The sequence below is a fragment of the Cricetulus griseus genome, chromosome 7 (genome assembly GCF_003668045.3).
Source record: "Cricetulus griseus strain 17A/GY chromosome 7, alternate assembly CriGri-PICRH-1.0, whole genome shotgun sequence".
Lineage (NCBI taxonomy): Eukaryota > Metazoa > Chordata > Mammalia > Rodentia > Cricetidae > Cricetulus > Cricetulus griseus.
The window spans coordinates 121779047-121804738 of NC_048600.1; the positions used below are offsets into that span (position 1 = coordinate 121779047).

The following is a 25692-nucleotide window of genomic DNA, read 5'->3' on the forward strand; positions in this document are numbered from 1 at the left end:
TTATTTCATAATCCCAGTGAAAATATTGCAGACAGAAGTTACAGTTTTGAGCACAGTGAGTGTTGCTTTTAATCCCAGCACTTGGGAGACAGCCTCTGGTGAATTTCTGTGAGTTCAAGGCCAGTCTGGTCTCCAGAGTTCTAAGCCAGCCAAGTCTGTACAGTGAGACTGTAAAAAAAAAAAAAAAAAAAAAAAAAAGAAGTCATCATCACAATGTTTTAAAACCTAATGTCAGAAGGGACATCCTATCATCTCTTTTACATTCTATTAATCAGAAGACTGCCAATAAATCCCACCTGATGGCAGAGTTTTAGGATGTGGGGTCAATAGCAAAGGGAGAATTAACAGATTGTCTGAAGGAGAAAAACTAGCCAAGACCTGGACCAGGCTTGAAAGGTAGACAGCGGGGAATGGTGAGGCCATTGCCTTCCAGAAAGATGTCTAGCTCCAGTGGGGGACACAGTGGCACAGTGGCTTTGGGTTTGTTGTTTTTTGTTTGTTATGCTGCCACACTGGGTTATGCAGTGTTAAGTATTGAGTGCCGGTCTCCTGAGTGCTAGGCAAGCAGTATACTAACTAAACTACCCACAGAGACCAGCTCTGGTTTTTTTGTTTGTTTGTTTTTGTTTTTGTTTTTTCAAGACAGGGTTTCTCTGTATTGCTTTAGAGGTTGTCCAGGAACTCGATCTACTGTAGACCAGGCTGGCCTGGAACTCACAGAGATCAGCCTGCCTCTGCCTCCCAAGTGTTGGGATTAAAGGCGTGCACCACCAACGTCCAGCCCACAGCAACTCTTCTAAAGGAAAAACATTTAAATGGGGCTGGCTTGCAGTTTCATTGGTTTAGTCCATCATTGTCATGGCGGGAAGCATGACATCGTGCTGGTAGACATGGCTCTGGAGGACCTGAGAGGTCTACATCTTGATGGGCAGGCAGCAGAAGGAGACTGTACCACACTGGGCACAGCTTGAGCACATAAGACCTCAAAGCCGGCCCCACAGTGACACATTTCCTCTAGCAAAGGCTATACCTCTTAATAGTGCCGCTCCCTATGGGACAAGCATTTAAACAATGAGTTTATAGGGGCTATACCTATTCAAACCACCACATATCCCAACCTCTGTCTTGAGCCTGCTGTGCAAGCCCTGCTGTTAGTGGGTCCCCACTAAGTCTCCCATCCATGATATGGGAGGATCAGGGCTGGGTATCAAGACCTCTAAGGAACTAACATAGCTCTGATGTGGACATGGTGAACCTTGGCAAATCTCTTTACCTTCTCTGTGTGTAATTTGCTTCATCTTTTTTAAGTGAAGGGTAGATCCTCAGTTGTTCTTCATCTTTTTTGAGGCAGGGTTTCTCAGTGAACCTGGAGATCACTAACTGGGCTAGAGTTGACTGGCAAGAATGTTGCTAGTTTTACAGGTGCACTGCCATGGCCAGCCCTTCTGTTCTTTTAAAGTACATGGTGTGTGTGTGTGTGTGTGTGTGTGTGTGTGTGTGTGTGTGTGTGTACATGCTAAGGCACAAGTGTGGAGGACAATTTGTGCAGGATCTCAAGTGGGTACTGAGCATAAAACTCAGGTTGTCAGGCTTCATGACCTTTACCAACTGAGCTGGGTCACCCACCCACATCAGGCTTTTAATGGGTGGTACTAGGTCCTCAAGCTTGTGTGACAACCATGTTTCCAAGCAAAACTCCTCAGCAAATCTCTTCAGCTCTATTTTTGTTGTTGTTATTTTTCTCAGTACTGGATAGGATAGTCTTTGAAAGATGGCAGAAAGGCAAAAACTTCTATTTTAGGTTACTTGTCCATCTGTCTCTGTGACCAGATACCTTTATTTATTTTGGCTCAATGTTGAGAGGAATGAAGTCTCTCCCTAGCAGGGAGGGAATCGCACCAAGTGGCTGGTTACACTGTATCCACAGTCAGGAAATAGAGGCTGATGGCTGTTATTACTCTGCAACCCGTCTCCTTTTATCCTCTTTATTCAGTCTGGGATTCCGGTTCATAGGAGGGTACCACCCACATTCAGGGTGGGTCTTTCCTTTTTAGTGAACGCCTCTGGAAACACCCTCACAGACTCACCCAAAGGTGTGTCTCCTAGGTGACTCTAAATCTAGTTAAGTTGACTATGATGATTAACCATCACAGCCCACTTTGGCTCTTCTTCTACCAGACTTCCTGTGGCCAGCTTCCTGGAGTCACTATTAAACTCCTAATTGGAGAATGACTTTGTTCAGAGGGTGGGTGGTGTGAGGCTTTAAATAAAAAATGTCCCCAAGTGTTTTTGAACACCGATTCCCCAGCTGGTTTCCCATTTTGTGAGGCTATGGCATCTTTGAGAGTGGGGCCTAGCTGGTGGAAGTAGGTCACTGCTAACAGTCCTTTGAAAGTCACACTTGGCTCTTGGATCTTAGCTCTTTCTACTTCCTGGCCTAATGTGGTGTGAACAACACCCACACACTCCCACCACCACACCCAGTGCAACTCCCTCAACTTGGTGACCTGAAATCCTCTGAAACTGTGAGCCAAGATAAATCTTTTATCTCTCAAATTGCTTTTGTCATACATTGCATCACAGAGACACAAAAGAAACCAATATGAGAGTCTCTTCCTAAAGCAGGACAAGTCTGTTGAAAGAACAGGGTAACTGCAAGAATAACCATTAATGGGGCTGGAGAGATGGCTCAGTGGTTAAGAGCTGCTCTTGCAGAGGACCTGAGTTTAGATTCCCAGCACCCACATGGTAGCTCACAACCATTGTGGAACTCCAGTTGCAGGGGAATCTGATGCACACTCACTTTTGGCCTCTGCTGGCACCAGAAATGCATGCAGTCAAACTACACTTATGAATAATATAAAAATAAAATTTTTTAAAAAAGATTTGAATACATACTATGTGTCAACCTTGTGTATGTAGTATGTGCTATTGCTTGCATTCACTATACCCTTCCCATAGAACATCATCTATCTCTTGATGAACAAACAAATGACACCCAGGGTGGTCAGGTGACCTACAGTCTCCTAAATAGTTAGCTGGTCTCCCTCTTCTCCCTCTCGACAAAGAAATGTTGTATAACATGGCATTTTTACCCCAAGAAGGAAAAGTCAGGGTTCCTGAACCTTAGAGACACATCCTGGGTCTCAGCAACTCTGAAGTCCCAGCTGGTGCAACTTCCCCTCCGAAATGGTTTTTGTGGAAGGCTCTAAGATCTAGCTGGATGCCTCCCAAGCCTTTTGTCTTGTTTTCTGGTATTCTAGGATTTTGGCCCAGGAACGAATTCCAGAAAAAGACCCCTCTCTGCTTTATTAAACTTGTCTACACTTAGACAAAGTACACCTTAGGGTTTTACTTTAAAGGCAAGCGGGTGAATGAGCATGTGCAGAAACCCATCACCTTGCTTTCCAGTTTCCAGGCAACCATGCAGGATTACAACAAGTCACATGATAATGCTGCTGCCAGAGAGAAGAGGAAAATGGCAAAATGCTATCTTGAGAAAGGGGTTGGGAATAAACGAAGGCTTTTGGATGCTCCTCTAATAGCATTATCAACAAGTAGTCAAAGAGCCAGTACCAGGGAGGGCTTCCGGCTTCTCAGCACTTGCCCAGCCTCCTGCTGGATGTCAAGTTTTCTTCTGTACATGAAGTTAGGGGAGGAAGGGGACAGGGCAGGGGTGAGACAGTAGAGATGGTGAGTCGTTGGCCTGAGATGACCCTAACACCTGCTGTGGAAGCCCAGCTCCCAGAGGAGTTGTTACTAAGAAGATCCAAACCACAAGGGACTCCCCAGGCTGCACTTCCGCTGCACCAACACTGGGATAATGCAGGAGCAGGAGAACTCCCCGGTTTAAAGGCAGCCTGTGATGATTGTGGGTGGCTGAGGGGCAGTGAGGGGTCAGTGGGGACAACTTGAGGAAAACCACCCATGAAGGCCTGGTTTCCACTTCCTTTTGGAAAGCCTCCTCTTTTCTGAACCTTGTTTTGATTTGGGGTGGCTTGATTTTTCTATGTCCCTTCCCCCATCCCCACAGTGTGTGTGTGTGTGTGTGTGTGTGTGTGTGTGTGTGTGTGTGTGTGTGTGTTACGTGAACATCCATGGCTGTTTGCATTGTAGCTGCTTTTATGGTATTTTTTTGCTTCTCTCTACACTACTCTTTCAGTAGCAACATCTCTGTGGCCTAAGGACCCCCCTGGGAAGCACAGTTTTGTTGGGGTTGATTAAGGAGGAGGTGTGCCTAGAGGTGGGTCCAGGGTTCCATAGACCATCTCAGAGCCAGATGCTGAGAGCAGCCAGGAGTCATCGACTCTCCAGGATTCTGGAAGGCAGAGACTCTACAGCCACCCAGTTTCCTCATGCCTAGTAGCTATCTCAATATGCAGATGCATCATGGGAACATGCTTTCTCTGGTCTTTCTGGGAAGGACCACATTTCACAGTCTGTACTGCTGGCTTGACCAGGTTGGCTCCTGGTTGCAAGGACCATGGACACAGAGGGCCTCATTCCTAGGCTATTGAGTTTAGAGGCTTGAGCTGTGAGGGTTCTCTTGTCCCTTGCCACAGCTCCAGTTCCTTCTCCAGTAGAACATGCCTGACATGCCTCTTTCCCTTTAGACCTGTTTCAAAGTTCCAAAAAGCCGCATGATTGTCCTTCATTCATTTTTAAGTTAAACAAGAAAGAGCAAAAACAGCAGTATAAAAGTCCAGGACTCTGCCTTTCACTTCTTTCCTCTTTTGGGATTACTTTTCTGTGGGTTTTGCTGTTGTCATTGTTATTGTTGTTTTGGGACAGTCTTAGGTAGCCTAGGCTGACTTCAAATTTATTATGTTGGTCTTGGAATTCTCATTCTATTGGTTCTATCTTTGGGGTAACAGTCACTTGTCATCAACTCTGGTTTGTATGGTAGGGGGAGGGGGTGTAAGTGGGGGGGGTGGAACCCAGGACTTTTAGAGCTGTGTGCATTCAAGGTAAGAACTATACCAGGCTACATCCTCAACTCCATTTCCCCCTACAAGAATGAAAAGTAGTGGGGCCTTGGTGGCGCAGGCCTTTAATCCCAGCATTCAGGAGGCAGAGGCAGAGGCAGACGGATCTCTGTGAGTTCAAGGCCAGCCTGGTCTCCAGAGGGAGTGCCAGGATAGACTCCAAAGCTACACAGAGAAACCCTGTCTCGAAAAACCAAAAAAAAAAAAAAAAAAAAAAAAAAAGGAAAAGTTTATTAGCTCATCCATGAGGAAACATTCTGCAATAGATAAATAAATAAATGCTCTGGGCTTATCACATTTTTTTTTTTTTTTTGGAGACAGGGTTTCTCTGTGTAGCTTTGGAGGGCTTATCTCATTTTTAAAAAGTGTTGTGCCTTACAAACGTTTTGGGGAGAAGATGGGAAGGAATTCAAAGATGACAATGGGGTGAATTTCTATACTTTAATACTGCGTGTGTGTGTGTGTGTGTGTGTGTGTGTGTGTGTGTGTGTGTGTGTGATATTCCATGGCTGTTCAATATGTAACTTATGGGATGGTGGCAGGCTTTTGGAAGAGCGTGGTGGGTACGAATTTGTTGAGAGAAGTCCATGTGTGTACAAGGAAGGTTCTGACTGCCACTCAAGTTTGCAAATTGGGGAACTGACTGCAGGTAGGTCTGTGGAGACAACTTCACACCCCCACCTTCACACAAACACGATTGCAAATAGTCCACAAACTATTCCTATATTAATTCAAACAGATACTGGAGCACAAGTGCGTGCACACACACACACACATACACTCACACACACACACACACACACACACACACACACACACACACACACACGTGCCATGTCTTGCAGGTCCCAGTCAGAGTATGTCCGAAGACACTTGGCCAGCGGATCCTAGAGCTATAGCTCCTTCCAGAAGCCCCCACTCCCCCCAATCCAAATTCCCAGGGAAACTTGAATAAAGGTAGGAAAGTATTTGATGATGTTGTGGAGGGGGAGGGGTGACGACACTCTCTGCTTGCTTGCAGTTCTTGAGATGGCCAGAGAGCTACAAGGAACTGGCATTCCATAGCCCGAGAGCAGGGGGAGGAGGCAGGAGCAAAGAGGCCGGAGAACTTGAAAGATGAAATCAGAACTCAGGCCAAGAAAGCCCCGGGGCCGCCGGGAGCCGGCAGGGGACGACCAAGGACTGAGGAAGGGTTAACGCGGGAGCCGAGTGTGCGACGGGGGCCGGGCCGGGGCGGGGCAGAGCGGGCTCACGCTGTCCCTTTAAGGCGGGCGGCGCGGGCCGGCCCAGCGCCGCTGTGATTGGCGCGGCGGGATCACTGGCTCCCTGAGCCCGGCCCGGGGGAGTCGGCTGGAGCCGGCTGTGCTTTGATAAGGTCCTGGCAACTCAGTAACGGCCCGAGAACCGGGAAATAAAAATAAGCCCCCGATCGCGATGGATTCCGGGGCCACCCGGAGGCCGAGGCGACCGCCTCCCCAACGGAGAGCTCTGCTGTAAAAGGTGGGGTCGGAGGCTCTGTCCCGGAGCAACCGCTTCCAAGAAAGCTCGGCGCGGCCGGGGGCTGCTGGCAGCGGGGTACGGGGCTACGGGAGGGGGCGGGAGGGTGCAAGTGGAGGAAAGCAGAGGGGTGCAGGCTGCATGGCCCCCAGAGGGGCGCAGGAGCGCGCTGGGCTGGCCCGGGTGCGGCTCGCGTACCTCCCTTCCAGGACCGTGCGCTCGGCTCGCGCCTTTGAAGTGCACAGTTAAATCCACAGCGCAGTTTTTGTTGGAAGCGCCTGGAGGACATTTGGTGCGCCTAGTGACTGCTGGAAACAGGACCTGGGTTGAAAGCCGGCCGGGCGGGGGCCGGAGGGGCCGCGGCGGGGGCGGAGGCCCACTCGGATCTTTTGCATAAAAGGGGCAGCGGGGCGCACGCTCCCCTCCCCGGCGGCGCGGAGCTTGCTCTCGCCTCGGGATCGTTGTTTTCTGCGCACCCCCTCCTCCGCCTCCGCGAGATTCCCCATGTTCCCCATGCCCGGGCGGGCCCGGGGGGGGCCCGGGGCTGCCTCTGCGAGTCCAGCGGGGGACCCGGGCCGGGGACCTGCCCGCGGCGCCTGCGAGGTCTCGACGAGGAGTGCGCCAGCGGATCAATGGTGAGTGCGGAGGCCGCGGCGGTCCGGCGGCCCGCGCGCTTTGATGTGCGGGGCGGCGCTTTGAAGTTGGCAGGCCGGCTATTTCGGGGCGCGCTCCGGGCCGGCGCGGAGGGGAAGCTGCGGGCTCGGCGCCCAGCGCTCCGGGGGGTTTGGCCGGGCGGCCCTGCGCGCGCGATGCTCCGGAGTCCCCTCCCCAGAGCGGGGCCCGGGGTGTCAGGGGGCCAGTCCGGGAAGACTTCTCCAAGTGGTGTCGGGGTCGGAGGCGGAGACGGGCAGCTCGCCCTCGGGGGTCGAGTCGCCGCGGGTGTGGATGAGTCGGGGTGTGCGTGTGCACGCGAGTGCCTTCGGAAGGTGGGATGAAAGGGTGGTGGCGCCCCCCGGTTGCCCTCCCCACCCCTCCCCCGCCCCTTCCCACTTCTCAACCCTCTAGTCTCCCCCTCCCAACCGCGGGTCCGCGCCTAGGTGCCCGGAGCGCTGGCGGTGGCTCAGTCTGAGCGCCGGACCGGCGGGAGTCCGGGGCACTCGCGTCCCCCGCGTTCCTCCTCGCCGCCCCTTTTGCGGAGAGGCCGAGACTCCGCGCGTCGCCATTTCTGGACTAGGCGGCTGCTTTCCGTGCCTTTCTGCGGGAACCTCTGAGAGGCTTGACGCCTGGGAGTGACCCCCTTCCCGAGCTCCTGGTGGACTGCGCACCGGGACTCTGGAGGCGTTCCTTTGCAGTTGGGCCGGGGAGGGACGGGACCGGAGGGGCTCAGAGGAGATGAGAGCCCGGCCTTGGCGGCCTTCATCTTCCAGGTAACGGCGTCGCACCACCTCCTCGGGGCCCGGGTGTGCGGCATTACCCGCGGCCCCGCCACTTCGCGGGCTTGTGCTCAGCCTGGCGGCTGGAGGTCCAGGACTGGGGCGAGGTGCATCCATCCAGACCCGGGGTCTCGAGCAGCTGGCCTGGCGTTCCTCTCGGTCCCCCCGGCCCGCCCCTGCCCTCCTTAGTTTGATCCTTCCCTGGCTAGGGAGAGCAGCTTGTTTATTGGTTAGATAAGACTTCTTTTCTTTTGGAGAAAGAATGACTTGGGATCAGTGGAGTTTGGGATTCTTGGCACAGGCTGTAGTAGCGTGAGACGCCTTCTGATCCGGTTTTGTTGGGTTCGCGGCTCCAAGAGGTGGATTGGGGGGGCCGGGGGCGGCGGGTCTCGGGGTTTCTCTTCTCTCTTTCAAAGTTTGAAGATCAAAGCCTCTTACATAGTGAACTGGTTTCTGCTTTGGGAAAGCGAAGACAAGAGGTGTAGACTGAGCCGCGTTCTTGGTGGAGAGTCTTGAGTGTAGGCAATATTTTCATCAGGGACCTGGGGATGCATGCTGAATTCAGGGGACCCTGAGCCCCTTCCGGCCGATGCTGGCCGGGCTTTTTTCGGGCGAGGATCTTCTGTAAGAAGTGGGACCAGGGAGCGCAGAAGGAGGGGGTGGAGGGTGTGTGTGGGGGAATGGGAACCAGATGCCGGGGAAGGGCATTTTGAGAGGTTGAGTTATCTGTGCAGAACTGAGTGGGGAAGTTTACAGAAATTGGTTTCACCTGCACTCATCCGCGCGGCTGGCTGGCTGGCTGGCGTGCGAATTCTGGTTGTCGTGGGAGGGGGTCCGGTTGGGCTACCCTGAATGTCCCTGGGACCCGCAGGTGTGGGGAAGGTCTTACACCTCCGGTGTCCCCCCCCCCTCTGCCTCACCTTCTCCCTCCGAATCTTCACCCCTCCCCAGAAAAAAAAAGTGTGTGGGGAGCTCAGATTTCGTCTTTGAAAAAGCTGCGTCGGATACTTGAGATGAGCACTTCGCGGATAGCTGGGTTGCTTGATTTGAATTTGAGGAGTTGAAAAGCCTGTTTACTTTCTTGCTTTGATGTTGGGTAGATCTGGTTTTGATTAGATCAATACCCTTTTCTCTCTCCCACCTCCCCCCCTCCTTTTCTTTCCAGAGGAGGCTCAGATGAGCCCCTGCTGACTTGAGAGAGACCAAGCCGATTGCTGAGAGGAACTGGAAGAAAAAGGAGGAGGAAAAAAACAAAACAAATCCAAACTCAGTTAGACGCTCTCTCTCACCATGAGTAGCGCTGTGTTAGTGACTCTCCTTCCAGATCCCAGCAGCAGCTTCCGCGAGGATGCTCCGAGGCCCCCGGTTCCGGGGGAAGAAGGGGAGACCCCACCGTGTCAGCCCAGTGTGGGCAAGGGCCAGTCCACCAAACCTATGCCTGTCTCCTCCAATGCTAGGCGGAATGAAGATGGGCTGGGGGAGCCCGAGGGGCGGGCCTCCCCTGATTCCCCTCTGACCAGGTGGACCAAGTCTTTGCACTCCTTATTGGGCGACCAGGATGGTGCTTACCTCTTCCGGACTTTCCTGGAGAGGGAGAAATGTGTGGATACCCTGGACTTCTGGTTTGCCTGTAATGGATTCAGGCAGATGAACTTGAAGGATACCAAAACTCTGCGAGTAGCCAAAGCAATCTATAAGAGGTACATTGAAAACAACAGCATTGTCTCCAAGCAGCTGAAACCGGCCACCAAGACCTACATCCGAGATGGCATCAAGAAGCAACAGATCGACTCCATCATGTTTGACCAGGCGCAAACTGAGGTCCAAGCAGTGATGGAGGAAAATGCCTACCAGATGTTTTTGACTTCGGACATATACCTCGAATATGTGAGGAGTGGGGGAGAAAACACAGCTTACATGAGTACTGGGGGATTGGGGAGCCTAAAGGTCCTGTGTGGCTACCTCCCCACCTTGAATGAAGAAGAGGAGTGGACTTGCGCCGATCTGAAGTGCAAACTTTCACCCACTGTGGTTGGCTTGTCCAGTAAAACTCTGAGGGCCACAGCAAGTGTGAGATCCACGGAAACGGTTGAAAATGGATTCAGGTAAGGCTTTGGCTGAGGTCAAGAGGTGGGGGTGGGGTGGGGTGGGGTGGGGCAGGACTTGGAGGATGAGTTAGCCTTGCAAATGTTTTCAGTTAAGGTAGGTGGGCGGATAGGCTTCGGAAGCTGATGAAGGTTGGTTGAGAGCTAGGACTTCTTCTGGCTAGTAGAAACCCTTTGATCTTGTGTTTTGTGGGGGGGGGGTGGAATGTACTCACAGCTGAATACTTGCAGCCTTCCAATGCTAACTTCAAACAGTGGCAAGCAGTATTTATTAATGTGGTTACTTATTATCCTGGGCTGCTGGGAGGGAGAGAGAGGAAAGGAGAAAAAGAACACGAATGTAGTAGCTTTTGATGCCCCTGAGTCACCAGACCCACTAAGCACCCATTTGGGGAGGGGTCATTTAACCACTAATCATCAAAGGAGAGTTAACTGTGGCTGGGGGCGGGGCAGTTGGCTTGTGGAGACACAGGAAATAACATGTGCATCCTCGAATGGGGTAGGTGGGATCTTTTGAACTTTTATATCAAGATAAGAGCTGGCGATTGGCTTAGCAACCGAGTTTGTGGTTCTCTTTGTAGAATTAGGTAGACTTACTAACTAACTAACTAACTAACTAACTAACGGGGAAAGCCCTGTGGCTTCCTCATATGAAGGAACCTTCCCTTTAGAGTCCACTGGGCTATTCACTCAGCTTAAAGATGCTTTGAGCCCCAGGGTCAGACCTCAGTTGATGGCTTGTTGTTTAGTGCTGATGGAGAAGTGTGGGAGGACCAGGCCCTCCGGAGCACTTTCTCTTTTTAAAGCTTCAAAGACAGACAGTCCATTATAGATTGGCCAAGTCTCAAGATTCTTGGCCTTTGCAGGCAACTTCGAACCTCCTGTTAGAATGAGTTTTTCTGTCCCTTCGCCTCTCCAGAGAGTCCCAAAGAGAATGCACTCTTAATTCTAGGCTGTTGCTTGTGACGTGCAGGGCAGGAGGTGGGGTAACATTGGATTGCTGTCTGCATGTATGGCTTTTTTCTGTCCCCGTGCGTTTCTCTGTGTCAGGGACTCAGAATGTGTTCTACACATGGTTTCTGGAGATCTCGCTATCTTTGTGGGGCGTGGTCTCCAGTGTCCCGCAGTAGCGGGAGGGGGCATGTCCCTGATTGCTGCCCTGGTGCCTCTTGGGTTTCCATAGCTAGGTCTGCGTCCTGCGTGATGTAGGTTTTAACTGCTACTAAGTAGGGGAAGGGCCTGCTCTCCGGTCACCAGAGGGCGCTCTTGCAGCTTTGGGAGTGAACTTAACACTTCAGTTCTCTGGTCTACACCTAAAGGGAACTGGCTTGGTTTTTGCAGGCCAAGTGTAGGATCTCAGGAGGGAGTTGTTGCGGTGCCCCTGAGCTTGTAGAGAGCCAAGCTGTTTGCATGAAGCTGTTGGGGCCGCTGGAGGGGTGCATCCAGGCACCTGCATCTGTTGCCCTGCTCCATTGGAGGGGCGTGTAGGTAAACCTTGCTACTGGCCTTCTTACCCTCCAGCATTGGCAGCCAGTGAGGAGACTCCTTACGGCCTGCGGTAAGGCTGCTTCTCCAGTGGCCTTCTGACAGAGGATCTTCTGTGTCTTCAGTGTCAGCCCCAGAGTGTCACCTTTGTAAATAGCACAGTGTGGTTTTGGATGCTGGCTGTAAGAAAGCACCCTCCAGGCAAGGCTCTGCCCTGGCTTCTCCTTGTGGGTGGGCAGCCTAGGCGAAGCTTTGGCTCACCTCTTCCCAGAGGCGTCATTTCGGATCTAACCAGTGTTCAGTTTGCAAAGCACTTGAGATCTGGGGGCACCGTGGAAGTCACTAAAGCATGCAGCACAGCCCTTCAGGGACCTCCTGAGTGTCCACACTGCAGCAAGTGTGTTCTCTCCCACCGTCAAGTCCGAATGAAACATGGACTCCATGAAGCCCATGTGTCTCAACGAGGGCATCCTAAAATATAGTCTAAGACACATCCAGATGGCCTTACTTCTTTTTAGCTTGTGTGTCTCCTGGTCTGTGTACGGTATCTCTGAAAGGCGAGTTCCAGCCCTAGCCCTTAGCATTGGTTGGTTCGAAACTTTTCAAAACTTCATGTTGCCATCTGTGGGATAGGTGGGCACCGTCTCTCCTGCCTTATGTCCCGAGGTTGTGCTTAGGATCAAAATAAACATGAAAGCCTTTTGTAAAGGGAAACATTTTGAAAAGATGTTAAGTGTTATAATTAGTGTAATTACCGATAATAATTGGGTCTCTGAAAAGGGCAGCAAAGTTAACACATAGCCCTTTTAAATAGCAACTCTGGGGGTTTAGCCCGTTGTTCAGTGTAATGTTTTAGAGGTGTTCTCCTTCCCAGGCCTCTCTACTTTTGCTACTCTTGGAACTTTTTCCAGTGTGCCTTGGAGTTGAGTCTCCCTCACTTCCTCATCTGCTAGCCACTCACCCTGCTGTGGGATGAGCCGAGGAAGTGACCCAGGAGAGTGAATGAAACAGCTTGAACCTGCAGAGGGCCTGTCTGCCTCAGCTGCCCAGAGTCTTCTTGGCCACCGGGTGCCCAAGGCCCTGGCTAGCCTTGCAAGCCCCGTGTTTATGTGGGCACTCAGAGGAACCTAGTTTTTAACGACTTGTTTGTAGCCTTACCGATTTGGTGTCGGGTTTAATATAAATAGTTGAGGCGGAAGAGCAGAAATTACCCTTGGAGGGGAAGGGCTCTGGTTTGTGCCTGGTTGAGTGGGATGCTTGGGCTTTTGATGGTCTCTATAAATAACTAGGGGTATAAGTGACCTGGTGGTGGGAGCAGCGTGTGTCCTAACCCCTCACACAAACAACCCCCACCCCAACCGCTGCCCAGTATGGGGTGTGTTAAGTGTGGAGCCAGGGGCTGTGATCTCAGGTGCTAGGCCCACACTTATTTTAAGAAGGAGGAGGCAGTGTTGGCATACAAAAAGATCCCTCCCTGTGTGTAACTCTTTCTGCCCTGACTCTGGGCAGGGGGTTCATCTGCCTCCCCTTAGTCCCTCTGCTCTTGCCTGACTTAAAATCCCAGGAGCCCAGCAGATGGCCCTGTGCTGGCTGCAAGTGTTTCCTGTTCTCTGAAAGAACTCGCTGATGAGGCCCATTTTTTTCGAGAAGCCGTTGGAATCAAGTTTGGCTTCAATTATCAAAGAAAATGATGCCATAGGAAAGATATGCTGAGAGCATTGGTCAGTAATTAGAGGACAAAACGCCAGTGAACCCATCTGGCTCAGTCAGCCACACTTGTCAAACTTCCCCTGGTTACAGAAGACACTGACCCCTCACTGCCCGCCCAGCCCTTGATCTTGCCTCCCAAAATGCTAGTCGAAGAGGGTGTTGACCTTACGGTAAAATGTCAAAGGCTCACGGAAGGCCCTAGGTCAGCTTCAAAATGGGTTCCTTTTGTTGAACTGTTGGGAGAAGTCCTTGGATGGATTCTCTTGGCTCTCCACAGCTGGGGTGGAGCAGAGGTGGCCCCAACATCTCCTAGAGATAAAGAGGTAGACACTTCCCTTCCCTCAAGGACCCAGGAGGCTCGGTTACCTCTCAACTAAAAGCCCTATGCCTGCTCAGTGGCAGAGTGGCCCGTGGGTACACACCTCGCACTCACACTGAACGTACCACACTCCCCAGGAGTACAGCCCTCCTGAAGAAGTTATCATCTGGGTTCAATTAAGGTAGCATGTTCCCAGTACTCCCCCTCCCCCCGTTTTAAGTTATCACAAAAAGACAGCTCTGATCCATTTTCTTAAAATTACGTGGCACTTTGGAGAAAGTTCTAAGCACGTAAAAACTAATTTCTGTGTCTCCCTACCACCCTGTCCCTGCCTTGTTATGGTTGTAGGAAAATTCAAGCGGTTTATTGCAGTCAGCTGATTTTAAGAGTAGTGTATTCCATTTCTAATTAGTGATCACACAGCAGCCTTCTATTTTGGAAGTGAAGGGAGGTAAGTTTATTTTGGGAGCCATGTGCAAAAGGAGTGTGAATGTGTATGTGCACACACACACACACACACACACACGGTTTTACTTAGGTATCCTTTTTTGTTGCAGTGGTGAGGAAGGAATTTCTATTGAGTCATTTTCTCCCTGTGGAGGCTGAAGTCTAAGTCTTAGATCTTAGACATAGCTCATGTGTTAATACCAACAAGATAGCAAGGCCGAGGGGAGGGAAGGTGTTTGGATGCTATTTAAGGCCTGCTTTGGCTGTTTTGATCTTGTGCCATGCCTCTTCAAAACCTTTTCAGCAACCCATTTGATGGATGTGGGTCTTTGAAGGAGGCTCAGCCAAGTTTGGAGCTCCTGCCATGGGCCACCCCCCTGCTTTTGGTGTTAGGGATTCACTTGTGAAGATGGGTTGTACCCCTACAGAGCACACAGTCTGGGACTCAGAACAGGCTTTCAGCTGTGATACCATGCTAAATACTACAGGAGAAGGTAGAAGAGGTTTTGGGAACACAGCCTCTCTCCATACCGAGAGTGCTACTGGGGTACCCCCTCCCCCATTCCAGTGCCTTGCCCGGGCCTTTAGAAGCTGTGAGCTGTGAGGCAGGCGGCCATGTTTGAATTACTTGTTTTTCAGGGAGCGCCCCACACCTAGGGGAGCTGTGTCTTGCCTAGTAGGTCCATCAGCAAAGTCAACACAAGCCTCTGACTTTTGTCTCTATCATGAGCATAGGGACCATACATACCGCTGAATTCCCAAGGACAGGAGAGGACCCTGGAGAAGTTACCAGACAGTCCTCTCCGAGGCAACGGGGACTCCAGGCTGTTTTAAAGACCTGGTCTGTCTGTCCCCTCCATGCTCCTTATTGGTCTTGTCTTCATTCTGATTTGTGTTGCCTGTTGCCTCTGGCTCAGCCTCTAGGGGCGATGGTGAGCAGATAGCGGTTCTCTTCCTGTGAGTCCCTCATTCATTGGCCAGGGTGCCAGGGCAACTGGTCACCCCTCAGTGTTCTCTGCCTCCCAAAGCTCTCAGTCTCTGCCACCGTCTTGGTGCCTGGGAACCCCAAATGGAGCGCATACGATGAAGAACAGGCGAGGATGGCCTTGGCAGTCACTTCTCATTCAAAAGTATTGGGAGGCAGCGATAGGGCAGGGCCAGTGGCCTAGGGGTAGTTTAGAGGAGCTTGTCAAAAGTGTACAGCCAGTTCACACACAGCGCCCCTGGTTTGCACTCCTAGACATTTCTGTTTGTGAGCCAGAACCATGGTCCCAGCTGGTGTCTGTCCACTCCTACCGAGTCTCCAGTCTTGATGCTTAGGCTCCACAGGTCCCTCAGGATGACTGTGGAGATTCAAGATGATGGGCAGCAGCTGTCACATGACCATGGTGTGCCAGCCCTGTTCTGGGTGCCGGGGGAGCAGGGAGGTCCCCCACCCCTGGTCGCTGGGTTTGTATCAGCTTTTCAGGGTAGGGGAGATTGGGTGAGACACTCAGGGCTCCCAGCCAGAGCGGAAGCTTACAGTGGGGCTTCACTCCCATGTTCTTTTCCAGCTCTACTGCCCCCCTTGAGACCCTCACCAGAATGGACAACCGGTCCCTAATGGGCCTCTGTCTGCACTTGCCCCTCCCCTCAGCTCAACCTTGTGGTCCCCTTGGGCCCCATGTGCTGCTAGTAACTACTGTGCATAATGCTGTCTCCCTCTCTGACCTGTTTGGATCGACTCTGGCCCTACAGGGAAGTGCTTGGCCCTTGGACCGATCTTAGTATAACTAGTCTTAGTCCATCTGGTTAGAATCCACCCTCTCCTTACCCAGAAGAGAGCTTTTGGCAGTCGTTTCTGCCCACTGTATTCTCTTAAGTGTCCTGAGTCTCTTCAAATTCCTGCTCATCTGACATGAAACGCCTGGTTCCCTCTGTCACTGAGCTAGCCTCGCTAGAAGACTCTCCATCATATCCTGCCTCTGATTCTAGAACTTTCTAAAGTATCTTGTGATTGATAGGAGGCAGAAAGAGATTGATAGCAAGATTCACCCATGCCACGACCACCAGTTCAGCTACTGTATGCTTGGGACCACCAAGAGCCTTAACCAGAAAATGGGCGTGGCACCCCCTTGCCTAAGACAGCACCTGTGATTTGGCAGGCTTTCAGTGGTACCCAAATACTTCCCTTATGCCCTTACATTACCGTGATGTGTCCTGACCAGAACCTGGGTGCCAGAAGACCAGAGCCCAGCATAGCGCAAGGACAGGAGCTTGGTGAACAAGAGCAGATGGTTGACCATGACCTTTCTTAGGTCTCTCTCCTCTGCCAGTCCCACAGCTATCTTTACAGAGCAGCTGCTGTGGGCTGATGGAGTGTGGCTCCTCTCCGAGCTCTTTCCCCTCCAGGTTCCGCCAGTTGCCAGCTGAGCCCCAGGAAGGACTATGCCAGGGGCTTGGTAAACGAAGCTTCCTGTGACTTGAGGCTGACTGACCCCTGGAAGAGACCCTTCCTGCGGCCTGCTGACCTGTCTCCCCTCCCCCTAACAGAAGTCCTTGGCTGGTGACACAAGTGGAATGCAGCCCAGCAGGAGACAGGCACACTGGTTGTTCTAGGAGGAGATCAAGAGAGGGAAATGGGGGACCTACAGGCCACTAAGACAAAGGGGCTGGAGACCCTTGGAGGAGGGGCCAGGCCTGCCTTGACACAGCTGCTCATTTCAGTCCTGGTGCCTTAACCAGCCCTGAGGGAAGGAAAGCCATGGTGGGGGGAAGGGCACTGCAGGCAGGCACAGTCCCATCTGCCTGGCTTACCGTAGGCCTAGGTCAAAGTGGGAAGGTCACCCCTGGCCTCTATATGTTAGTGTCTATGGACTAGGCTGACAGACCTCAGATACAGGAGTTAGGATACCTTACATGTTCTTGGTCTGGGGAATTGGCTTCTTGAGTCAGGCTTGGATGCAATGACCAGGATGAAAAAGACATCCATCTACCAGCTGCTTTTAGCTCTTACCCCAGTCTCCAGCCTTAGAACGCAGTCCTGGTCTCCAGCCCCAGAGCAGTCAGTTCCTGCCATTCCGTATGTGTTTTGAGTTGGTAGTGTTCCCTGGCAGTCCCTGCATCATTCTTCTGGTGGACCCCTCATCTTCTAAGGGTTTGGGAACCCAGCCTGCCTTCCCTCCAAGGGGAGCCCTTGATAAACAAGCTTCAGTTTGTGGCCGTCTGCCCAGGTTTGCAGCTGGACCTGGGCAGCAAGTTGGCATAGACTGGATGTGGGATTGATTGGTCACTGTATTATTCTGGGGTCACCTGATGGCCCGGGTTTCCTGGTGGGGATCAGTGACCATGCTCCTCTTGTACTCTTCCCATAGGTCATTCAAGAGAAGCGAGCCGGTTAATCCTTATCATGTAGGTTCTGGCTATGTCTTTGCACCGGCCACCAGTGCCAATGACAGCGAGATATCCAGCGACGCGTTGACTGATGACTCCATGTCCATGACAGACAGTAGCGTGTAAGTATCCTGTCTCCCTCCTACACATGGGGTTGGGGGTCTGCCTCTCATGCTCTCCCAGCTTTGGGAAACCCATCTCTGTGAGTGGACATTGGTTTTTTGGGAAGGGGATGGGATGGGCGTGACACAGGTGAAGGAGAGTGGTGTGGTGGTCAGGGTCAGAGAGCCTTGAAGGGGAAGCTGGGGTGTTGCCTTCACACAAGGAAAACCAGAGTATACGGTGGGAGGGTAAGATGGGTGTCTGTGGGTTTCTTACCTTTAAAAACCATATCCTGGTTGTGCTTATGGGAGGATCACTTGGCTGGTCCCCAAGCCAAGTGCAACTGCTGAGAAACCAGCAGCTGGAACACAGGACCTTACTAGAAAGGTTGTTTTTGTTTTGCTCTTGCTTTCTGAGAAAAGGCCAGTAAAGGCAGGGGACATAAAGCTAAGCCTCTCTGAAGGGCCAGCACTTGCAGTCTGCCTACATGCCTGTGTTTCAGTGGGCATCACTCAGGCCATTAATGTTGGTGGAGTCCCAAGTCTGTGCCAGATGCTGGGGACACTAGGCAGGGGCCTTCCATAGTCCTGTCTGATCTCAGGCCTTTGGCTGACAGATGACTTTGATAGATTTTTTAAAAAAGCAACCCAAGTCATTGAAGTGGTCGGTAAGGTTAGTAGACTGTCAGGCAAGGTTATGCATTGAGTTTCAGGTCATTTGAAGTGAAGTTAGAGGGATCTCTGGACAGCCAGTGTCAGTTCTCCAAGAGTGTCACAGTGGGGGGTGGGATATAGTAGCGACCTAGAGTCTCTGATTCCAGCCAGTCTTTGGGGTCAGGAAAGTTGGGGTAGAATTCAGGTCTGGGTGAAAATCCCCAAAGTGTTTTCTCACCCAGCACCCATATGAGGATCTGTTTCAGGAAGGCATTTGAAGCCTTTCTTCCAGCAAGCATTTTAGTGTCAGGATTTCTCCTGCTGAGGGAGGGAGTGATCTTGAAAGACAACCCATTAAACTTGTGGTGTTAAGTTCTGGGACACTTGCTTAAACTTTGTTCCTTTTAGCTTCTTAAAACCGGACTGTCTATTCTTCACGTGTTTGAAACTGGCTTCTGTTGGCCGATGTCCTGTAGCCTGGCTGGCCACACAGAACCCTTTGGAAGGAAAGTGGGTGAGGTCAGTTTGGGGCTCTACCGCCATTTTTTTTTTCCCCTGACAGCTTTTATTGTCTTACCTCAGTTTCCCCTGTTAGCAAAGTGACATTCACCAGGGAAAAAGTTGAATTTTAAAGAAAGAACATCATAGCCGGGTGTGGTGGCCATGCGTTTAATCCCAGCAGGATTAATTCCTCAGGAGGCAGAGGCAGGCAGATCTCTGTGAGTTCGAGGCCAGCTTGGTCTACAGAGTGAGTTCCAGGACAGCTAGGGCTACACAGAGAAACCCTGTCTCAAAAAACAATACCACACCAAAAAACTCCACAGAAAAAAAAATCAACATCATTTTACATTAGGGAGGGTAGGGTGTATACCGTTTATCTATCAGGAGTGAAAGGTTTCAGAGAACTGATTCCCCGTTTTCATAATTGGCTGAGCATACCGGGTGGGAAGGGATCTGTCTTTCTTATTTATTTTATGTGTATGAGTGTTTTGTATGGATGTATATATGTATACTGCATGTGTGCCTAGTGCCACCCCCAAAGAACTCCCCAAAACTCACATTATTCTTTTATAGGACCTAGTGTTTTGTTTTGTTGAAACTGGAGCTCACTATGTAGGCCTGGCTGGTCTGGAACTCACTATGTAGACCAGGCTGTCCCAGACTCACTATGTAGACCAGGCTGTCCCAGACTCACTATGTAGACCAGTCTGGCCCTCTGCCTCCAAAGTGCTGAGATTAGAGGCATATGCTACCATATTTGGCCCTAGTTTGTTTCTCAGTAGTCCCAAAACTTAACACCAAGGTGAGTTTTTATGGTGTGTTGCAGGCCTCAGGCTGTGAGGTTGTGTAGAACTTCTGTCCTCCTGTCTTCCACCCCCGTCATATAGTTGGTTGTGTTTCTCTCTCTGTACCTGCTGTCCTGTTTTACTCTCATGCCTGGGCTTGGTATCTCAGAAGCTTTACTCCTTCTGGACGCAGTAATTATAGATTGTGTAGGAGCCTCATTGCTGTGTGTGAAATAAGAGCAAGCTGGATCTGAATGAAGGCATTGACTGGATCTCCGAAGTCCGGTGCCCTTTACGGAAGACTTCTGTGAGGCTTCTGTTTAGATTTCTTAGAGACTATTTTTGGCTTGCTTCCTGGCACTTGGCTGAGTTTCAGTCCCCATCACTGAGGTGTTATTCTGGGTTCATGATGAGATAACTTGGGTGTGGTCCCATGCTTGTTTCTATTTGTCCTCACAGGACCCAATCAGCAAGGTAGGCAATGCCTGGGGACTGCCTTAACAAATCAGAAGTAGCCTCATGTGTCCCTAGCCATTCATGGCAGAGGCAGAACTCAGACCCAGGCCAGACATGGCGCCTGCCCTCCCGCATCTTCTGTGTTCACCATGGGATGTTAATGGAACCAGTTGTCCTAGAGGTCTCTGAGCTTCTTCGGGTTCTCCTTTTTGTTTACTACTGATCATAGCTTTTTCCTGAATCATCCTCATTTAGTCCCCTTTTAATCTCTTCCTAGAACAAAAAGGTCTCACATAGCCCAGGCTGGTCCTCACATATAGCCCAGGCTGGTCTTGAATTCATTCTGTAGCCAGAAATGCCCATGTATCTGGACCACCTGCCTCCATCTCCTGAGTGCTGGCTCATAGTTAGGTGTCATCACACCTGATGTACTGGAATCCACATCCAGGACTTCCTGCATGCTAGGCTGTGATCGATCGATTCCCAGCCCTCAGTTTCATCTAAAAGTGACTCACACTTAAAGAACTCGTGGACTTAAATATGGGGTCCAGGAAGACCCTCAGTAGCATGGGAGCCAATAAGGGCTACTTTTAAGAATGGGTCAACAACTCATCCCTTGGCAGTTTTTTTTGTTGTTGTTGTTGTTGTTGTTTTTTGCAGGTTCCTGAGAAAAGGTACCTGTGAGACTTACAGTTTGGAAGTTCAGGGTGTTAGCTGAGAGCCTCCCAGTCAGTGGGCAATCCACTGGATTCCTCCTCAGATGTACCCACAAGCATGGTTAGACTAAGAGGGCTGCTGGCATCAGGTTCTCCCAAGGGCTCTTGGGGATTATCTTTGGTGGGGGATAGAAGGGTCTCCAGGAACAAGAGCCCACTTGCTCATGCTTAGAGACTCCTGTGGATGTCCACCTACCATCAGCTGCCAGGCATAGGGTATTCCCCTGGGTGGGGGGTGATTCCTAGTCTCCTGCTTGAAAAGAGGAGCTTTTGGCTTGAACTAAAAGCTCCGGGCAGTGTGAGGTACTTTCTGGCCAGCTAGCCCTGAGTGTGTGTGATCTACCCTGTGTTGGGCGGTCACCCGGGATTCCCAGGGCTGGGATTAGACCCCCTCTTCAGAGCTCTGCCAATTGTGGGCCTCATGCAGATGAGAGCACCATGTGAGAAATAAAGTGTGTGTGTGTGTGTGTGTGTGTGTGTGTGTGTGTGTGTTGGGGGGGGGATGAAAAGAGAAGCTGAATCCCTTTCAGCCCATTGTTCATCTAGGGGAGCTTAGAGGGGATAAGAGGGTAGCAGGCCCCTTTGAAATGTGCTTGAACAAGTGAATAGGAGCGTCCCATAAAGCATGAAAAGAACCCTGGCTGCTTCTCCTCCTCACAATAGCCTGCGTGGGCTGCTGCTGGGGGCTGAGGGGCTGGGACACTGGGGAACAGGGCCGGCTGCCCTGCTGGGAGCTGGGAGGGGACAGGGATGAGGAGGGAGCTGGGGGGGGTGTCATAGGCAGCTTTCATAGACTCTAGAAGGTTGGAGTTCATTAGACACAAGCCCAGGGAAGCAATCATCTCATTTGCGACAGAACCAATTAAGTCCCCTGGGCCTTTGCAAGAAGCCTAGGCAGAAGATGGGCAGGGCTGGGCCAGGCCTGGTTCTTCCTGGGACCCGAATGTAGTGGCCTGGGTGTGGGGGGCAGACAGGTCACATAGACCTCCTCCCAGAGCCCAGTGATAGTGCCAACTTCTGTTTTGCTACTGAGGAAAAATCCCTCCTAAAGATGGCTGAGGTATTTGAGTCTCCATTTTCAGACCCCGAGAAAGTCGTTTTATGAGCTTGTTATTCTGAGACCTGCATTCTTGGAAGAAATGGCTCTAATTTTTCTGCCCTCCTTTGAAAGTTAACTGCCAGACTTGCAGCAAAATCCTAAACTCAAATCCTGGAGGGTTGGGAACAAGAGGGGCATGGGGCTAAGATCCGAGCAAAAAGGGTTCAGGGTAGCAAGTTTAGGAAGGCAGAGCCTGGGAGCAGCTGGTGCTTGCTCAAGGACCCTCGGGTAAGGGTACCAGGGTTCTCTGTCTTTTCCTTTTGTAGGAGCTGTTCCTGTCACCAGGATTAGCTGCGTTTGACTGTAGCTTGCTTCTGCTCTCTGTCTCCACATCAACACAAGATGACCTTTCTCCATCCCACAGAGTGGGTGGTGGGAGTCATTTTACTTATTTTTATTTCCTTATATCTTACACACGGTGGGAGGGGGGCTGGTCTGGACACTGGGGAGTGCCTCTGAGTGAACTTCAAATATTACCTTATCTTACAAACCAAGCTTTTGATGTTGGCTGTGATCGGAGGCGGCTTCAGAGTGGCTGCCAAATGTGGGCACGTGCGCGCTTACGCCTGCTATTTCAAAGCCACCGGAAAAAGTGACATTCAGGTTAGGTCAGGCCCAGTGGAGTCAAAGGGCTAAGCTAATTGGCTCGGCTTAAATGGCAGCTAAGTGGAGTCTACACTTCAAAATCCATGTGCCCCAGAAACAGCTGGGCCCGGCAGCAGGCTCGTTAGCTAAAACGTGTATAATTAAAGGAGACTATAGAGGGACCAAACTCTGGTTATGAGCAGCCAGGATACTGGTCATAAACTTCTGCAGCCGGAGTAGAGGGAAGGAGAGGCCCCCTTTTGGAATGAGGGCTGTTTTGGAAGACGATTCCCTCCCGGCTGGGGGGAATTAAAGCCATATTTCCAGAAAGGGGCCTCTAAGCCTCTTGGACTTCTCCAAGCTAAAATTCTGCCTTTGGCTCTGGGCACATGTTGCCTTTCCTATGGTTGTATCCTTCACCTGCCCTGGATATTGTGAGAGGTACCTAGGAAATCATTTATTCCTCTTGCCCATTGCTCTGGCTGTCCCCCTGCCTCCCTCCACCCCCATTTCCTTACCCCTCTTCGCCCCCCTACCTTGGGTGGAGAGAGCATACAAGTTACAAAAGCTTTGCCATTGATTTCTGTCTGAGAGAAAAGGATGAATCAGGCCAGCTTGTGGAGACACAGGGGGTCTTGAAAAGGGGTGTATGGGGAGACTCTCCTAGGACTGGACTGCTCTGTGCCTCAGCAATGCCTAGCAGTCAGAGCACAGCCTTCTCCTTAGCTTTGTGTGAGTTCTGGGATCAAACTCAGCTCACCAGGTCGTATACCTACTAAGTCATCTCAAGGGCTGGCTGTCCTAGGACTCTTGAAGCCTGGTGCAACTTGTTGCAAGGTAGGGGTGTATGGCTAACCACCTCTCACCATTAAGACCCCAGAGGAAGAGCTTGTCAGGAGGGGAGTGTGGTCATTTCCACAGACTTCTTTAGACACTGACTCACAACTTTGATGAGATGAAAGTTTGTGTGTTCCCTGAGATTTGAACTAAACACTGGAGATAAAGAAACAGTCAGACACCTAATTTCAGTGTCACAGCCTGGGAGTGCAACTCATCGGTGAAGCATGTGACCCCTGAGGTATCTGAAAGGGACATGTACAGAAGTCATACCTTGGCAGGGTCTCACTGAAGAGTTGACCTGGAACTCACAGAGATCTGTCTGCCTGGGATTAAAGGCTGGTGCCTCCATACCTGCCCCCCCCCCTTTTTTTTTCTTTAATAGATTGAAAGATAGAGGCCTGGAAAACTCACCAGACCTCATTGGCCACACCCCAGTTGTAAATTGCAACTCCTCCCTCCATCCCCATTGGTCCTTCTCCCTTCTTGCTTGTCACAGTGCTTGCCACATTGTTTTTGTTTTTTGAGACAAGGTATCTCTTTGCTGTCCTGGAACTCCAGGCTGGCCTCGAGCTCCCAGAGATCTGCCTGCCTCTGCCTCCAAGTGCTGGGATATGCCACCACCTGTCAGTGCTTACCACTTTTTTTAGATTTTTTTTTATTTATTAATTGCTTCCATGTATATCTGCACACCAGAAGATGGCACCAGATCACATAACAGATGGTTGTGAGCCACCATGTGGTTGCTGGGAATTGACCTCAGGACCTCTGGAAGAGCAATCAGTCAGTGCGCTTAACCTCTGAGCCATCTCTCCAGCCCACTTACCACTTTTGAACATTTGTTTTGCCTTAATTTTGCACACTCCCTGAGACACTCTATTTGGTTATCAACTTCCTAAGAGGAGTGGAACTTTCTGTCCATTGAGCTCTTGCATGGAGGGAAGGTACCCAGGTAAGGTCTGGCACGTTGTAGATGAGTGAGTTCATAGTGATGCCCAGGAGCACTTTGCTCTTACGGGCTCATCCCTTCTATGTCTTTGAGTCACTGTTGCCTGGAGGAGGTCACGACAAGGTACTTTATATAAAAGCAGTGACAGAGAGAAGAAAGCTGGACATGACTGACTGTTGGAACCTAGGTGCATTTCAGAAAGAGGTGGCTGAGCCCTTGGGTTTGCTTCCTAGCATGACCCTGCTGCCAGAGGACCAAAGGAGTCCAAGACTCTCATACTTGGGGACACACAAGCTCCCCTCAAGCTGATGTTCCCGTGGCTGAGAGTTGCCACAGGTAACAACAGGCAGGATCTGAAGTTTGGCCTTGGATGGGTCCTTCTTCCTGGGGATGCGGTTGCACTGAAGATGTGTGGCTCGTTCTCATGGCAGCCCATGGCTGATCCTGTTGGCAGAATTTCCCAATGAATATGGGAGTGATGTCACGTGCTGAGATCACTTTGGTGAGCGCGGATTTTGTCTTTTCCCTTAGAGATGGAATCCCTCCTTATCGCATGGGGAGTAAGAAACAGCTCCAGAGAGAGATGCACCGCAGTGTGAAGGCCAATGGCCAAGTGTCTCTACCTCATTTTCCGGTGAGTATGGACGGCATAGATAGATGGTGGTGTTTCCTAAGGTCCTGAGCCATGGAAAGAGCTGGGAGGTGGAGACAAGTGCACCCGAGACCTGCAGGAGAGTAAAGGGAGAGAAAGGAATTGCCGGACTGGAGAAGTGATTCTTTGGGGGGTGTGGTGTCAACAGAGTGACACTTTGTATTTTCTGAATTGAAGAATGGAAAGTTGTCTGTGCAAAGAAACCAAGTGTCACTAGATGATGAAGTGATAGAATCACTGCATTCCTGTTACACTGCAAGTCCCCCGAAGGCAGGGAGCCTCAAGAGAATCAGTTAGTTTGTATGTATGGTGTATGTGCATGGGTGTTTGCTTGCCTGTTCGTGTACCATGTGAATGCAGTACTCACAGAGGTCAGAAGAGGGCATCAGATCCTCTGGAACTGGAGTTGTGGATGGTTGTGAGCTGTCATGTGGATGCTGGGAATTGAGCCAGGGTCCTCTGAAAGAGCAACCAGGGCTCTTAACCTCTGACCCCTCTCTGCAGCCCCAGTTTTATCTGTTATGTGTGTGGATCTGATACTATTCTTGCCATAGATGGCTGCTCACTAAATACCAAGTGGATGAGGCTAAGAGAACCTCTGTGTGTTGTGCCCCTCAGAAGGCAACAGTACAGTCTTCATTTTCTTCATGTTCCAAAGCTAGGCTCTCATGAGTCTGTGTCTGATGAATGCTGATGGCTGGGGTATCTGGAAGTGAGACTTGCTGGGGAAACTTCTCCCTTGACTGAGGGAGGGTAGCAGGTTTCTCTGGGACCTTCCCTCGTACACATCCCTGAAGGTAGCCAGCACGCAGTTCACTGGGCTCAAGCCTGTCTCCAGGCCATGCTCTTTCTATAGTAGCCTGCTATATAGGGTCCAGGGAGAAAGCAGAGCATCTAGTTAGAGCAGGCATCTGTTCAGTTGTCTTTCGTAGCAGCTTCGGAGAATCCAGCTTGTTCATTTGGTTGTATTATATTCAGAAAATTAACACCTGGGACTGCTAATC

The 25692-nt window shown here is 51.0% G+C and overlaps 1 protein-coding gene across 2 annotated transcripts in view; it reads left to right on the forward strand.

Moving 5' to 3' along the window:
* Nucleotides 1-6317: 6317 nt before the first annotated feature.
* Axin2 (axin 2) overlaps nucleotides 6318-25692 on the forward strand; it is a 29349-nt gene continuing 9974 nt past the window's right edge. Inside the window, exons 1-4 of one of the 2 annotated variants that reach the window (XM_027425832.2) lie at nucleotides 6318-6485; nucleotides 9081-10020; nucleotides 17335-17475; nucleotides 24568-24670. In XM_027425832.2, the coding sequence (XP_027281633.1) occupies nucleotides 9206-10020; nucleotides 17335-17475; nucleotides 24568-24670 (1059 nt within the window). In that variant the 5' untranslated portion in view covers nucleotides 6318-6485; nucleotides 9081-9205. Of the gene's footprint in view, nucleotides 6486-6680; nucleotides 7118-9080; nucleotides 10021-17334; nucleotides 17476-24567; nucleotides 24671-25692 lie in introns of those variants that run through there. The other variant, XM_027425831.2, reaches the window with a different exon arrangement.